This window comes from Ictidomys tridecemlineatus, chromosome 4 (genome assembly GCF_052094955.1).
Source record: "Ictidomys tridecemlineatus isolate mIctTri1 chromosome 4, mIctTri1.hap1, whole genome shotgun sequence".
Classification (NCBI taxonomy): Eukaryota; Metazoa; Chordata; class Mammalia; order Rodentia; family Sciuridae; genus Ictidomys; species Ictidomys tridecemlineatus.
Window position 1 is genome coordinate 81,524,419 of NC_135480.1, and position 16,917 is coordinate 81,541,335.

General features: G+C 41.1%; 2 protein-coding genes and 1 pseudogene across 4 annotated transcripts in view; 2 read left to right on the top strand and 1 right to left on the bottom strand.

The window, feature by feature from the left end:
* The window catches only part of LOC144377167 (uncharacterized), a 309,888-nt gene that overhangs the window by 108,308 nt on the left and 184,663 nt on the right, over window positions 1-16,917 (top strand). The gene's annotated exons all lie outside the window — the stretch shown is intronic.
* On the bottom strand, window positions 535-954 carry LOC101962144 (small ribosomal subunit protein eS24). The gene has a single exon (XM_040286793.2). It carries the CDS (start codon window positions 952-954, stop codon window positions 553-555), a length of 402 nt encoding a protein of 133 aa, XP_040142727.2. The 3' UTR covers window positions 535-552.
* Window positions 2,774-10,363, top strand: LOC101964707 (RNA polymerase II subunit A C-terminal domain phosphatase SSU72 pseudogene; annotated as a pseudogene).

Here is a 16,917-nt window from a genome sequence, read left to right on the forward strand (position 1 = left end):
CAGCAGGGCTCTGATTGGTGGGTAAGGATCATGTGAGCCAACAGGGCTCACCATTGGACGGCTCTTCTTGGGGGATGGGGAAGTTAGTCTTTGGAGCCAGCTGGACTCCCAACAATCTGGGGATAGTGGACAGTGACAGGGTGCAAACCAGGTTGAATATGTTTTTAAAGTAAGATGGGGAAAGGCTTCATTTAAAGCTTTTGGGGGGATAGGGATAGTATCAGAGCTAAGGATCAGGGGGAACCCTGAAAAGCACCAGGGTGTGACATGAGAGCTCTGATTGGCTCCTCTCTGCTGGGAACTGCCTTTTCTTTGCTTCATCCCTGAGAATCCCTCTTCCTCTTTGAGCAATCTCTGGCTTCCTTCTTTGCTTTGATTTAAATGTCTCTCCTCCTGCCCACTGCTTGCACCCTTTGACACAACACATACAAATGCTGACATATGTATATGTTATATATGTAATCCTTCTTTCTTTTCTTTACAACTTTTACAGTTTATTAATCCTCATGAAGAATTTACACAATCTCTGCAGATAAAGTCATTGCAGAATCTTTACTCCTTTGGCTTTTTGCCAGCCCCAACATTTGCCTTCACAGTCCCACTGACTTTCTTCATTGTGTTCTTGTGTTCCTTTCGCTGTTTTCTTGAGGTCTTTTTCTTTTCATACAGGCTGTGTCTTGCCAGACTATGTTTGGGTTCATTTTTCTTCCCATGATCCAAGGAATCGTAAATCATGCCAAAGCCAGTTGTCTTGCCATCTCCAAAATGGGTTCTGAATCCAAACACAAATATGACATCTGGTGTGGTCTTGTACATTTTGGCTAACTTTTCTCGAATTTCTGTCTTAGGTACTGTTGCTTTCCCAGGGTGAAGAACATCAATGACCATTTGTTTCCTCTTAAGTAACTGGTTGGTTATGAACTTCCTGGTCCAGATAATTACTATGTCATTCATGATGGCGGCAGATCCTCAGAAGCCCAGGGAGAAAAAAACTATCTTTCTTACTGAATGAATCTTGGTATTCAGTTTGGTTTTGGAGAATGGTATCAGCTGATGAACCTTGGTTGAAAAGTTACCGTATCAGTAAATAGTCTCCTCCATGGGAGATATCTATCTATCTATCTCCTCTTGTCTTACAAGATTGTGGTTTGTGGTACATAGATTCTTAAGAAACCCATGATCTCTGACTTCTGATATTCACACCTTTGTATAGTCCCCTCCCTTGAGTGTTACCTTGCTTCTAATCAATGAAATGTGGAAAGGATGAAGTTCTTCCCACAATTATGTGCATGTAATTACAAGAGAGTATAGCAATCAGCTGGCTAGAACCTCTTTCTCCTTTCCTCTCCCCTCTCAAATCTTACTTTGAAAAGTTAAGCTACCATGAAACTTACCTCTGCAAGGAAATAACTACCGACAACAGTCTGAGGAAGCGTGAAAACAGATCCTTCCCTAGCCAAGACTCTAACAAGACCCTACTCTTGGTAATGCTTTGATTGTACCATTCAGCAGAAGACCCATCTAAGCTGTGCCCACACTCCTGGCTCACAAAAGTTGTGAGATAATAAATGTGTATTGTTTTAGGCTCCCTGTGGGAATTTGTTACACAGCAATAGAAAACGAACACAGTTTTTAGTAGCTAGAAGAGGATGCACTAATATAGTGCCTCCTGGGAAGGAGAAACAAAAACACAGAAGTGAGGGAAATAATAGGTAGCTATACTCTTCCACACTTGCTATGTTTTATATCTGTTCTCAAAAAATCACTGCCAAGCTGACACCTCTCCCTTTTATGAGAGCTTCATTGATATCCATGTCTCTATGCATTCATTCTATGAACATTTATTATATGTCCATCACTGCAGGGGGTCTAGCATAATGGGATTTAGGTTCCTGGCGTGTGCTTCCACATATATGCAAATAATTTCATGACAAGGTAGTATCAGCTAACTGTCTGGAGAGCAGATTTAGAATGTCTGTGTATGCAGTTTCAGTCCCTGGCTTGTGGACTCAGGCAACCTGGAGTCTATTTAGGACATGGACAATAGTTACCATTTTTAAAATAATCGTATGATCACAGGTATGATAATGGATACAAAAGGAAAGTACAGGGTTACCTGAGAGCATTTAGTGCAGGGATCTAACCTATTTAGGGGGATCAGGAAGGTTACCTAGAGGAAGTAATGCCCAAACTGAATTTTGAAGGACAAAGTGGAGTTTACTAGGAGATAGTGGGAGTGAGAGATTGCATTGTAGAGTATGATTCTGTCAGAGGAAATGGCATGTCAAAGACCACAAGGCAAGAGAGAAATTAGTGTTTTCTAAAGAACAAAACAGAGCCCAGTGAGGGTGAAGAGGGCAGAATAGAAGGGGAAGAGGACAGGGAGGCTGGCTGGTGAGGTCATCTGTGACCCATTCTTATTCTGAAAACTTTTCATGGTGTGGATTAAGGATATTTTTCTGTCTCCATTAGGAGAATTTAAAATGGGGAAAGGCCACAGAAGGCCAGTAAACACAAGAATCTTAGATCCTCGGCAGAGCATGAGGAAGATACAGAGGAGGAGAGGAAGCTGAGTTCATTGCTATGGGAATTAGGACCCAAGACAGACTCCTTAGGTGGGTGGCAAATAAGCTCAGTTCAGACTGAGAGAAGTGGGAAATTACAAAGCCTAGAGTCCTGGAAGAGTTGAGAGAGAGAGAGAGCAAAGACTGTAGTTCACCTTAGGTACAGAGAAAGACAGCATCAGCTTCTCAGGGCCCTAGTGAGGAGCACTATGGGGTAGGGGGCTTGACCTAGACATCTTAGTAGGATTTTAATTTTTTATAAAGATTAGAGCAGATCTGTAACAACTTCACAGAGACGGCATTGCATACAAGTGTGTTCTATTAGACTCTCAAGCTTGAAGGCTAGAGACCAGGTCTTCACTAACTGGTACTGTGTCCCATCTGGCCTCAGGGACTTCACTGGATGTTATGGTTTGGATATGGTCTGAATGTGTTCCCTAAAGGCTCATGTGTTGGAAGCTTGGTCCCCAGGGTGGCAATGTGAGTGATGGTGGAAACTTTTACAGGCAGAGCCTAGTGGAGGCCGTTAATCCCCCAACAGGATTACTGTAGTTCTTGTGGGATTCCAGCTAATTCTCATGAGAGGGTCATTATAAAAGAGGAAGACTGACTCCCCCGCCTCAGTATGTGACCTCTTCATGACACATCCACTATGATGTGAAACAGAAGGGCCCTCATCAGGGCTGGTGCAATGCTGTTTGGACTTGAATCTCTTCTGTTCTTATAAAGTATTTAGCCCCAGTATTTTGTTATAGCAATGGATAAAGAACTAATGCACTGGGTATGAGAGTAGATCATCTTAAATGTTCCAACGGAAAAGACTGTTTACACTGTCATCGACCATCACAGTGATTGGCAGTTGATTTCGTGAAGGTTGGCCCTATTTCATGAGGTTGTATGATGTGGGTGAAGAATTCCTCAGAAAGGAGGATCTGAGTCTATGGTCAAGAGAAAGAAACCCAGTCTTGGATAGTAGGGAAGGCAAGGAGCTGACGTCCCATGGGCTCTAACTCTAGAATGTGCTTCCATGACCTGTGCAGTTTGCATAACTGAAGATATAAAGTCAAAAGCCCCCAAATTTGCAATTTACTATTTTTGCCTTTTATTTACCCAATTTTCCCAAGTCCTCAGATCACATTGCTGTTATGATCTTTCTTTACAATGCAGCAGTTTTAGTTAGATTCCCTTTCTGTTTTCTCTCCTCAGGGACCAGTGCCTGCCCTCTGATGGCACCTGAGGGCCTGGTGAGGGTTGGATAAAGTAACAAGCTCCCTGAGCTAATGTCTCAGGGGGAAACAGGGCCAGGTCACACTGGGGAGAAGCATGAGCGAGGAAAGAAACAGCCCAGCATACAAAGCCTGCTTTAGCTGCTGCTTCCATGTCCCCACCCAGTGATCCAACCATAAAGAATGCTCTTGGCCTGCAGAGACCACCCTTAGTTGAGTCTGGAGGTTTTCTCTAGTTTTGCATGTCTTATTATTCTCTGATTCTTCATCTTCTGGATTGTTTCAGCTGGGAAGAACTTCTTCAAACATTAATAAGACAATCTAATCATAGTTAATAAGGTCAGAGGCTGCTAAATGTTCTTGATCACCCCTGAAATGTAAGGAATCAGTCTGAACTTGGTGACCACAATATTGAGGACAATGACCTTCTGATACCAAGCACTCTAGGATGTTCCATGGGAAAATCGTTTGTTGCATTTTTTTAGGGGTGTGTGTGTGTGGGGGGGTGTCATTTTTTAAAAATTTAGGAAAAGGTCTTCCAAAGTTCCAGGCCAGAGAGCAATTTGCAGTATAATGTTCAACTGTATTTAAATGTGCCTCCCATTAGCTGTTGATTGTGGCCAAATTGTCTAACATATCTAATCTCATTTTCCTCTTTGGTAAAGTGGAGCTAATAATACCTACCACGTGGGAGTGCAATGAGGAATAGATAAGATAATCTATACTAGGATGCCAAATGGCTTAGTATTATAAGCAGTTTAGATCAAGGAAAGGCAAAATTAGGCTTTTCTGATGGGGATCTCTGTGGTGAAATTAACAGGAATGGGGCAACATATTGAACTTCAATTTTGAAAAGGCATAGCTTAGTTAGTCTAGAACACCCAATTCCGTCATCTACTAAGTGTTTGACATTGCTTTAATCTTTGAACTCAGTTTTCTCATCTATGAGATGGGATAATAGTATCTGCTTTATCAGGTTGTTCTGAGAATTAAATGAGATAATACACTGTGGCGGAAACTTGCTAGATATGTCACAAATTTGTTCTCTTCTTTGTTGGGGGGAGGAGCATAACAACATTTCTCAACCTCCTGGAATCTAGGTAAGACTCTGTGATTGAGTTCTGGTCAATGGAATGTAGGTGGAACTGATATATTTTGCATAGTCTAAGAATTATCCCTAAAATCTCCCTTGTGATCCACTACACGCTCTTTTCACGTCTGTTGGGTGGACACATAGGAGTCAGGAGAGAACTCCAGGCCCTGGAAAGGCAGAGCCTCTATGTGGAAGGAGCCTGGGTCCCTGAATGCAGAGCATTAACACTCTTCAAGACCCTCCCCCTGTCCAACTTGCTATAGATTATGGTTAAAATTACTGAGGCTCTAGAACTGTTAAAATAATCAATCTGTCCTGAATTACTTGTTTTCATAAAGCACCCAGTAATTCCTCAGTAAATGTTGGCCATTATTATCATTATTATCTCACTGGCTGCAATGGCTGAATGAGCAGCTCCAAGTCAATCATACTTAAATAAGTCGAGTATTATAAGTACATTTGGTTTTTTCTGCTCACTGGAAGATTGACTCCTAATTTCTGGATTTCCTAAAAAGAAATGAATCTTTTATTCAACCATTTATCTAATCCACACACCTTCACTGAATGCCTGCTATTTATAGTTTTGCTAGGTGCTGGGGGATACAGCCATAGAATCTTAAATCTCCCAGAGAGAGGCCGACCTACAACTAACTACAGTGTGTTGTTTTTCAGAGTGTGCTCTCTCACCTAATCATCATAGGTTGTGGCCTGTGACACCTCCCTTCTCAAGAAACCAATAAAACTCCTTCAGAGTTTAACCTAGGGGAGATCTCTGGGAAAGTTTTGCCTTGTTTCTAGCAACCTCACCTTGGTCAACGGAAAAGAAGGAGGGTTTAGAGGGGTTTTGCTTCCTGAAAATCCAATACGTGTTTCTAGGTTGCAGTTTCTTGCCCTCAGGAAGGCTTCCCAGCCCCTCCCTTCCTTGTCTCTTAGTCCCTATGATTGTGTGCGGGTCTCCTTCTGGAGCTTGCTCTTATGTCTGTTCTGCTTTCCCAGGGAATGATAAGCAAAAGCTCACTTGTGACAATAAATTGCTAGTTCTGTTCAACTTTACTACCTCTCCATCTTGGCACTCTGCTTTCTTATGTGTAAAATAGGACAAGTTAGAAAACCACTCAGGTCTTTGAATACACAGCATTCCTTTCCATCATGACAAGCAACGTCCACAGAGTGAGGTCCTCATTTTTGCTGCATGTAAAGCCAGCAAACCTTCGTGAATTTTCTCAATACAGACTTTTAGGCAGCTCTACCAATTGATCAGAGTTGGTACAATAATTTGAGGATCTCCAGGCATTTTTGATAAAAACGTAATAATCTCTTACCCTTTTACACTTATTATTTACTTTGTTCTGTAGTCCTGGAGATTGAACCCTGGGCTCTCTAACACAGAGCTACATCCTCAGCCTCTTTTCTAAATTTTTATTTTATTTTTAGTTTGAGACAAGGTCTCATTAAGTTGTTTAGGGTCTCACTAAGTTGCTAAGGTTAGCTTTGAACTTGTGATCCTCCTGCCTCAGCCTCCTGAGTCACTGGGATTATAGGCATGTGCCTGTAATCTCAGAAATTAATTTTTAAAGCCTATTTTATTATTATTATTATTATTATTATTATTATTATTATTATTATTATTAGTTTTGGTGCTGGGGATTGAACCCAGAGGTGCTTGGCCACTAAGCCACATCCCCAGACTTTTTTATATTTTATATTGAGACAGGGTTTCACTTAGTTGTTTAGGGCCTCACTAAGTTGCTGAGGCTGGCTACAAACTTTGGGACCCTCCTGCCTCAGTCTCACCAGTTGCTGGGATTACAGGCATATGCCACCATGCCTGCTTCTAAAGCCACTTTCAAATGTATATAAAAAAAAAAAAGCACCCTGAGGGTAAGATGGTTCCTGTTATTTATGTACCTTACCCCACTATGCTTGTCTTTCAAGGAGAGTTCGATGGATACCTGAGAACTGAGAAAGACCCTCCTCCTCTGACCTGCTTCTTATGATCTTTGCTTCCATTCTCTTACCAATAGTTTCTTTCTGGATCACAGGTTCCATTAATTGCCTGTTTGACCTGGAACCATATGACTTTGTGGGTTCATCTAATGCATCCCTCTGCTCCCAAGCAGCCTACCTCATGGTCATTGCTGTACTGACAAGAACCAAGCCTGTTGAAGGATGACAGCTGTCAGGTTCCAGAGCTCTGTCTTAGAATGCCTGCTGGTAAAACCAACAGAAGTTCCTTGGACTTGTTTGCAGATGACTTGTTGGCTCAAAGGACTCTAGATCCAGACCATGAATTTTTCCTTCTGAACATATCATTAGGTCTGATTATGCGCCAAACCAGCTCCGAGGCAAGGCTTTGTCACTGTGCCTTTTCATTCATCATTATTTTTAGGGAAGATCTGTTTCTCATTGACTGAGGCCTGTTGGGCCCCTCCCTTGCCTTGTCAGGCTCAGGACAGCCGGCTTGGCAGCCCTCCAAGGACCATGCCTGCCCCAAGGTGCTGTCGCCTGCCTCTCCTGACTGGCGGCTACAGGCCTGGGCTAGGGCCACCTTTGTTCTTTCACAGTCGGTTATTTTTCCTTGGGCTTGGATGGCTCAGCCGAAGTTGTTGGATGCTCTGCAGGGTGGGAGCCCTGAGCTGCAGAGTTTGTGTTGGAAACTGTGTACATTGTTCTGGGCCATCCTCTCGGTGCCAGCATTTTTCCTTTTTGTCTGACAGGGTGAATGGCGTGGCAGGAAATGGGGTGGGGAAAGGGTCATGCACGAGTCAGGGCAGTCTGCCTTATAAGTGGAGACCCTTTCCCAGCAACATCACTGCTATTGGGGCAGATGAGGGAGGGAGCCAGTGAGGGTATTGGTGAGACAATTGTTTAGATTCAATTATCAAAACTGTTAGACCATCTTCAGGGATGGGCAGGGGAGGGCTGGGGAGAGGGAAAGAAAGAAAAATAAAAGAACATGATTATTTAAATCAGGATAAACATTTCTAGCAACCTTTCCTTATGCCCCTTCCCCTCCTAATCTCTCTAGCCTCTGGTAAGCACCATGCTACTCTTAGCTTCTATGACATCAACATTTTTAGATTCCACAGATGAGTAACATCATATGGCAATTGTCTTTTTGTGCCTGGCTTTTTCATTTACATAACAGTCTCCAATTTCCTTTATGTTGTCTCAATGACAGGATTTCATTCTTTTTGATAGCTAAATAATATTCCATTGCATGTATATACTGTAATTTCTTTATCCATCTTTTGATGGGCACTTAAGTTGTTGCATTTATTGGATATTGTGAGTGATGCTGCAGTAAACATGGGAGGGTAAATGTCTTTTTTGGGGGGAGGTACTGGGGTGCATAACCACTGAGCCATATCCCCAGGCTTTTAAAATATTGTTTAGAGAGAGGGTCTCACTAATTTGCTTAGGGCCTTGCTAAGTTGCTGAGGCTGGCTTTGAACTCATGATCCTCATTTGTGATCCTCCTGCCTCCTAGCTGTTGGGATTACAGGTGTGAGCCACCAAGCCCAGCTCTTTTTGACATAATGTTTTAATTTTCTTTAAATTTTACCCAGTTGTGGTAATTGTATCTTATTTAGTTCTGTTAGCATCATACAATGCATATATGTATCAAAACATCAGGTTGTTACTCCATTAATATGTGCAATTTTTTATGTTTTTGTGTCCGTTAAAAAAGAAGCTTATAGAAACAAAACTGGCATACTAAAATTGATGACTTTTCTCTATGCCAATAATAAAACCACTGAGAAGGAAATCAAGTAAATAATTCAATTCACAATAGCTTTAAAATACCTGGGAAGAAACCTAACCAAGGTGGTGAAAGACCTCTACAATGAAAATTACAGAATACTTTAGAAAGAAATTGAAGAAGATACTAAAAGATAAAAACACTTCTCATGTTCATGAACAGGGAGGATTAATATAGTTAAAATGGGCACATTACCGAAAGCAAACCACAGATTCTATGTACTCCCCATCAAAATACCAATGACATTTTTTACAGAACTAGAAAAAAATCCTAACGATTCAAATAGAAACACAAAAGACCCAGAATAGCCAAAGCAATTTGGAATAAAAAGAGCAATGTTGGATATATCACAATATCCAATTTCCAAATATACTACAGAGCCCTGTAACAAAACCAGCATAGTACTGGCACAAAAGCATCCATGTAGGCCAACAGAATAAAATAGAGGACACGGAGAAAAACCTATAGCCATGTGATTCTTGACAAGGAGAAAAGACAGTCTCTTTAACAAATGGTGCTGAAAAAACTAGGGATCCACATGTAGAATATTGAAACTAGATCCTTATCTCTCACCCTGGACAAAAATGCACTCAAAATGAATCAAAGATCTCAATGAAATACCTGGATCTTTAAAATTACTAGTAGAAAACAGGGGAAACACTTCAAGATATAAGCACAGGCAACAGCTTCTTGAATAGAACTCTAAAAGCTCAGGAAATATTAGCAAGAATTGACAAATGGCCCAGGGGTGGGGATGGGGTTGTGGCTCAATAGTACAGCACTTGCCCGGCTCGTGTGAGGCACTCGGTTTGACCCTCAGCACCATATACATGCATACATACATATATACATACATAAATATTGTCCACCCACAAGTAAAAATATTTTAAAAATTGATAAATGGGATTGCATCAAATATAAAAGCTTCTGCATAGCAAAGGAAACAACAGAATGAAGAAACAGCATATTCTAAGAGAATATCTTTGCCAGCTCCTCTTTTGACAGGGGATTAATATCCAGAATATGTAAAGTACTCAAAAAGCTTAACATCAAAAACATAAACAGAGGCCATCTTGCTCGTGAGGAAGCCACTGGCTGGGTAGGAGCCCTGGAGGGAGTGCGGCAGACAGAGCGAGCCTCCTCCGTGAGGTTCTCATAGCTCCAGTAACCAGAACCAGAGAAAGGAGGAGCATGACGTCCTCAGCAAGCAGGGATTCAGCATTTCTGAACAGAAACCCATGTGAAGCTCCCAGGACCAGCACTTGACAAGTCCAATATCCGTGATTTCAGAACCACATATGACCAGATGCACAATGATCTTCTCAGGAAAGACAAAGAACTCTATATGCAGAATAGCATTTTGCATATGTTGGACAGAAATAAGAGAATCAAGGCTCAGCCAGGAAGGTTCCAGAATCGCAAGTACCTGTTTGACCTAATCCTCGCTTGTGAAGAGAGAGTCTATGACCAGGTGGTGGAAGATCTGAACTCCAGGAAGCAGGAGACCTGCTGGACAGTGCACAGTGGTAATGTGGACATCCAGGACACCCAGAAAGAGGCCATCCTGGGAGCCTTCCTCGTCTGTGAGCTCTGTCAGTGTATCCAGCACACAAAGGACATGGAGAATGAGATGGACAAGCTACTGCAGGAGTTCCAGGGAAAGAGCTGCTGGGCCTTCCTGCACACCATCTGCTTCTACTCAGCTGAGCCTCCTTAATGCTCCTCCTCCCAACACGACTGTACTCCGAGGGGTTCTGGGTGAGTGGTATATAGACTGTGCCTATGGGATGAAAAGGTACACAGAAACTCCAGATTAAAGACCATTCTCAGCACCACTTCTCTTTTCCAAGAGAAAAAGACAGTTACCACCCGCTGCCCCAGCATGTGCCTGTTGTTGGTCTGCCTTGCCCTCTTCTACCCCAGTTGCTGGATTATACAAATATCTGAATAAAGCAACAAGCTGTATCTTACTAGGAAAGAACCTGGAATTGCCCAAAATAGATGCTGCTGGTTGTAAATAAACAAACAGAAAGCAAAAATAAAATGACCCAATTGGTGAATGGGCAAATAAACTGAAAAGATATTTCTCAAAACAAGTACAAATGGCCATTAATTATATGAAAAAAAAATTGACATTCTTTACCATCAGGGAAATGCAAATCAAAACTACAATGAAATTCAATCTCACCCCAGTCAGAATGGCTATCATCAAGAATACAAAAACAACAAATAAATAAATGCTGGTGAGGATGCAGGGTAAAAGGAATCTTCATACACTGTTGGTGGGTACGTAAATTAGTGTAGCCACTATGTAAATCAGTATGGAGGTTCCTCAAAAAACAGAAACTAGAACTTCTGTATGATTCAGCTATCCCACTCCCCAGTATTTACCCAAAGGAATTAAATTATACTGTGGAAATACCTGCACAGCCAAGTTTACCACAGCACAATTCACAATAGACAAGTTATGAAATCAACCCAGGTGCCCATCAGTGGATGAATGGATAAATAAAATGTGGCATATATTCACAATGGAGTATTGTTCAGTCATCAAGAAGGATGAAATCATGTCATTTGCAGGAGAATGATTGCACTGGAGATCATCATGTTAAGCGAAATAAGCCAGATTCAGAAAGATAAGAATCACAGGTTTTCTCTCATATGTGAAATCTGGGGCAAAACAATAACATGAAAGTAGGAGGGAGACTATTTGAGAAGAGAAAGAGGGTCAAGAGGAGGGGGAAGGGAGGATAAGGGAAGTCAATGGGGTTTTGATTTATCAAAGAATTATTTATGTACACTTGTACAAATATGCCCAGTCTTTATAATTAATATGTACTAAAGAACATGTTTTGAATAAAAATAAGTTTAATTTCAATTTTAAAAGATAGCAATAGATTTAAGAAGGTAGGAGAGAAAGTAAAAAAATGGGAGCAAGTGTTTTCTAAATAAATCTCTTCAAGATTACTTCAGCTTTATCATTTGAGGTCTTGAAACATTTATTGTACCAAATAATCCACCTCACATTGCATATGGATGTGTCTTTAATACTACCCTAGCTTGCCATCCCCTTGGAAAGCTAATTAATCTTTCGCCTGAATTCCATGCATCCAAACCATTAGCCATATTGTTAGCATCTTCCAACATAATGAATTCCTTAGAATACTCAGTGTTTCCACTCCTGAGACTGTGTGGCCTCCTCTATTCCACATCATCCATTTCAAAGTTAGTGATTTCCTTGAGGGGACATAAAATCCACTTATGTCAAGAATCTCACAGATGCAGCAAGGTCACTTAAGAGTTGGGGGAGAGGATCCCAACACAAGTTCTGGCTGCTATCTTGAAACTAGTTTTCCTTTGATACCTTTCCTACATAAAGTGTGCTTCCACTTCCCACGCTTCCTTCAGTGTGAAGCTATTTTTAACTTACTTTTCCCCTTTGATACTATTGACAGTGAGTATGTCCCAAGTTCATCTTTGAAAAATACACATTCTTACATTTGCATAATACTTTATAGTTTACAAGATGTTTTCATAAATTTCATTATAGAAAAATTTTCATGAACAATCCTATAAAACTCAGATTTGATTATGTTAATACCCAGTAGCACTAGACCTTGAATTTAGGTTGTTTGACTCCATGTCCAGAGTCTGTGTACCTCTCAAGAAAATCCAGGAACTTTTGAATAAGGGGGAATAGGGCTCTGGGTCTCTGAAGGTGGGGGACAATGTAAGAGGACCTGAGGAGGTAAGAGTCAGGGCTGTGAACAATGCAGATCTTACAGGAAATGTCTTGGTTTAAGTTACCCACATTTTTTTTTTCTTTCTCAGGCTTCAGTATTTGCATGTTTACTTTCATTTTCTCTTACCTTCTGGCCAGAGCTACTCTTTCTTAACTCATTCATTTTCTCACTTTTTTGTCCAAATTTTTTTTTTTTTTTTTTTTTTTTTGTGTGTGTACAATATTCCAAGCAATGGTGCTTCTCTTTCTTTGGCTCTTTGTGGAAGAGCAGAGACCCTTCATACCTTTGGGACTGTTGTTTCTAACCTAGGAGCAAGAGATAGCCACTTGGAGAATTCTAGCAACAGGATGTTCAAGGGTTTCTGCAACAGGTCAACCTGTTTACTGATGCCCTCAGACAAAGACTAAGGCCACAGAGATTTTTTGCTAATATACATAAGATTAAGAGAAGATATCTTCATTCCAGAAAAATGCTCCAAAGCCCTTCATCTTCTAAGAATTTCTCAGATGAAAGGTAATTGTGGTGGCAACCCAGATAATCCATTTCCTCCTCTATTATAAGTTTCCATGCATGGCTTCTAGAATGCCTGCCTCCCGGGTTTTCCTCAACCTTATTGGTTGTTCCTTCTCAGCTTCCTTGAAGCTTCCTTCTCTTTATATTAGAGGGTTCCTAGGCTCAGTTCTTTGTTTTCCTTTCTTTCCTAATCATCCTCTCTTCCTTGGTGATTTCATTTACTCTCATGCCCTTAAACACCACCTATATGCCAACAATCCTACATTTATTTCTCCATCCTAAACCCAGGGTAGTGTGTCTAATTGTGTAATCAGCATAGCTACTTTGATGTTTAATAGATATATCAAGCTTAATATGTTCAACAGAAACTCTTACTATTTCTTCAGAAACCTGCTTGACTCTAGTTTTCTCCATTTCAGTTGATGATAACTTCACTTTTCCAGCTGCTCAGATCAACAACCTAGAGCCATCCTTGACACCTCTCTAATTCACATCTAATGGTTGTCTGAACTTCAGTCTAATCCATTATCTGCCACTCCTTACCAAGGTCCAGGCCCAGAAGTGGCCAACCGTCATTTATGTTATATTCTGAACTAGTATCATTTCCCACAGAAGCATTATTTCTTAATTTGTTGTGACATTTCTTAACTGGTCTCTCAGCTCCTCCCAACAAGAAGTGAATGTTTCCCAACCCTTTGAATCTGGGATGGCCCTGTGATTTGCTCTGGCCTGCAGAATGCAACATGAACGACAGTGTACCATTTTTGAGCTTGGCCTCTCTTGGAAAATTGCTCTATCCATATGAACAAGCCTGGGCTAGCCTGCAGGGTGAAGAGAGACATGTGGTTGTCGCCTCTGTACTCCAGCAGGCAGCCAGTCCACAGTCAGACATAAGAATGAGGCCATCCCAGGCTGGCTAGCCTTTAGCCAAGCCAACACCTGACCCTGATTGAATATGTCTCTCTGTAAATGCCAAAACCAGTCAAGACCATCAGAGCCAAGAGGAACCATAAATTTTTGATGCTGGGATTTGAGTTTTATGTTTGTTTGTTTGTTTGTTTTAAGCAACATAACTAGTATAAATAGCCTAATAGGTCCTATGTGATCCACAACTTCCTTTACATCTCTGACATAATTTTCTACCACTTCTTGAAGACTCGGCCACTGTATTCCAGCTAGTGGCCTTGTTGCTTTTACTGAACTAAACCAAGTATGATCTCACACTTGATCTAGTATGAACTACTCTCAACTGAGAAAATTGAACTTTCAATATTATTTACTTTTAGTTACTTTAAATTTAAAGGGTCTTTGCATTTGCTATTTACTATGCCTGGAATAATTTTCTCCCGATAACCCCAGAGCCACTCCCCTCATTGGGACATGCTAAAATGATTCCTCAACAGGAATAATATGCAAAGAACCTTTTAAACATTACCATGTGAGGACTGTCCAGTCATGATAATCAAGGGTCCAGAGCAGGATCAGGGTCTGGGTTGTCCCCTACTGAGCCAGGAATTCATCTTCTAATAACTGAATTGGGTGGAGTATTATAAGAGAGGGGCCTGGACAGCCAATTTGGTGGAGAGGGCAACAGTGGAGGGGCTTCAAGACATGCTTATTTAAGAATTAGTAAGGAAATAATTTAATATTTTAACAAGTATGGTCAGCAGTTTTGATCTCCCACCACTCTATCCTCCATCTCCCTTATGGTTTATTCTCTGTGTTTCTTGTTTTACTTAATATTTTTCTCAATCACTTTTATTATCATCTGACTTTGTGTTTGTCTGTTTTTTCATTGCTGTGACCAAATTACCTGACAAGAACAACAAAGAGGAAGAAAACTTTATTCTGGTTCATGGTTTCAGAGCTTCAGTCCATGGTCAGCCAACTCCATGGACTGAGCCCATGGTGACACAGAACATCATGGGGGAGAACAAGTGCTCAGCTCATAGCAACCAAGGAGCAGAAATCATTTGAGTGCAAGGAGCTAGGGATAATATAATCCCCAAGGGCACACCCTCAGTGACCTACTTCCTCTAGTCATGCCTAATCTGCCCACAGTTACCACCCATTAGTCCATTCAAATTATAAACCCATCAAATGAATCAATCCATTGATTAGATTGTAACTCTCATAGACTAATTATTTCACCTCTAAGCAGGACTGCATTATCACATACACGAACTTTCAGGGGATACCTCATATCCAACCATAACAGACTCATAACATATTTGTCGAGGTATTTGTTTATTACTTTTTTTTTTACTCTTCGGCCTGTAGAAGAGTGACACTTAATAGAGACTTTTTTAATGATGGAAAATTTGTATTTCTGAGCTCCCCAAGACAGCAGTCTTAGCCACATATAATTATCAAGCACCTGGAATGTGGATATGGTAACTGAGAAAATTGAAATTTCAATATTATTTACTTTAAGTTACTTTAAATTTAAATAACCACATGTGGCTAGTAGCTATAATACTGGATAGCACAACGCTAGACTATAAGTTCCACAGAGTAAGGACTTTTGTGTCTTACTCACTACTATATCCTTGCTGCTTAGAATAGAGCCTGGCATGTAGGAATTTTAAATAACAACTTGCTAAATGAATGAATGAATGAATGAGCAAATGAATGTGTGAGGTGGAAGGGCAGTAAATTGCCAGAGAAGACATTCATATCAAATGCTTTAGTGCTCATTTGAACGGCTAGCATGATAGATGGTGGCTTTGGGGACAGAGATGGTGAGCTTTTCGTGTACTCCTTGTATCAACCTCCCAATTTGGCAGAGTAAGGAAAGATTCCACATCTGAATCAGGGCACATTTATTTCTTCTCCTCTCTCCAACAAGTTTGCAAATGGGCTGGGCAGAAGAGGAGGGCTTTTTCCTGGTATGTCCTTGGGGTATATCAACAGAAGAAAGAGGGACCTTGGGTTACTGAGGCTTTCTTAGGCACAGTTCTTGGGTATGCTTGTGATGGAGGCCAGATGCAGCAGGATAACTCTCCTTCAAACCCAGGAAGATCCAACACTTGAGAATTGTTGTTTTTCCCACCCTCCCTATAAGACCAGGAAGATCAGCAGGGAGACCCACCTTCACCTGGGCCTCAGGTAGTTCTTAGTGACTCTAGTCACACAGGGAGCCAGTCCCAGTACACTAAGAGCCACCAATTCTGCACCACTGATGTCTGCATACCCAACCCATGACCAATAGAAGTTAATCTCATGTCCTTACTGCATGATCTCCTGATTTGCTTATGACAGTCCTGATGATACTTTTTGCTTCATCATTCAATTGGAGAAATGCTCCTTTCTCTGGAAAGAATGTCCTGATAAACTGAAGTAGATGATAAACTCTTTGGTCACCCTATCTGTAGAGAGCTCTTACTCTGCATCAGGAATTGTTGAAATCAATTTATTCATATTTTTACACTACACCTGTGTTACAGTTTAGATATGAGGCTTCCCCCAAAATCTCATGTGTGAGACAATGCAAGAAAGATTAGAGGTAAAATGTTTGGGTGATGAGAATCTTAACCTTATTAATCTCCTAGTAGGGATTTAACTAAATGGTAATTTTAGGCAGGTAGGTAGGGTTAGAGGAAGTAGGTCGTTGGGGGGTATGCCTTTGGGATATGTATTTTGTAAGCTGAACTGTGTCTGTCTGTCTCTGTCTGTGTGTCTCTGTTTCATAGTTGCCACGTTCTGAGCTGCTTTCCTCTATCACACCCTTCTGCCATGATGTTCTGCTTCACCTTGAGGCATCTATAGACTGAGATCTCTGAAACTGTGAGCCCCCAAATAAACTTTTCCTTCTCTAATTGTTCTTGTCAGATCTCTTTGGTCACAGTAGTGAAAAGGCTGACTAAAACAACCTGGTAACCCATGCGGCAAGTATTACTGAGATATCCCCTGGAACTTGAGAGCCTGAATTGGTCTGCTGTGCTGGGAACCAAGTTTAGGCCTTGGCAGTGGTAGATAAATAAGCATCAGGAGCTTCATTTCTCTGTGCTTTCAG

Coding starts and splice junctions, on each gene's coding strand:
- LOC101962144 (XM_040286793.2), bottom strand. CDS start 954: ATGAATGACATAGTAATTATCTGGACCAGGAAGTTCATAACCAACCAG.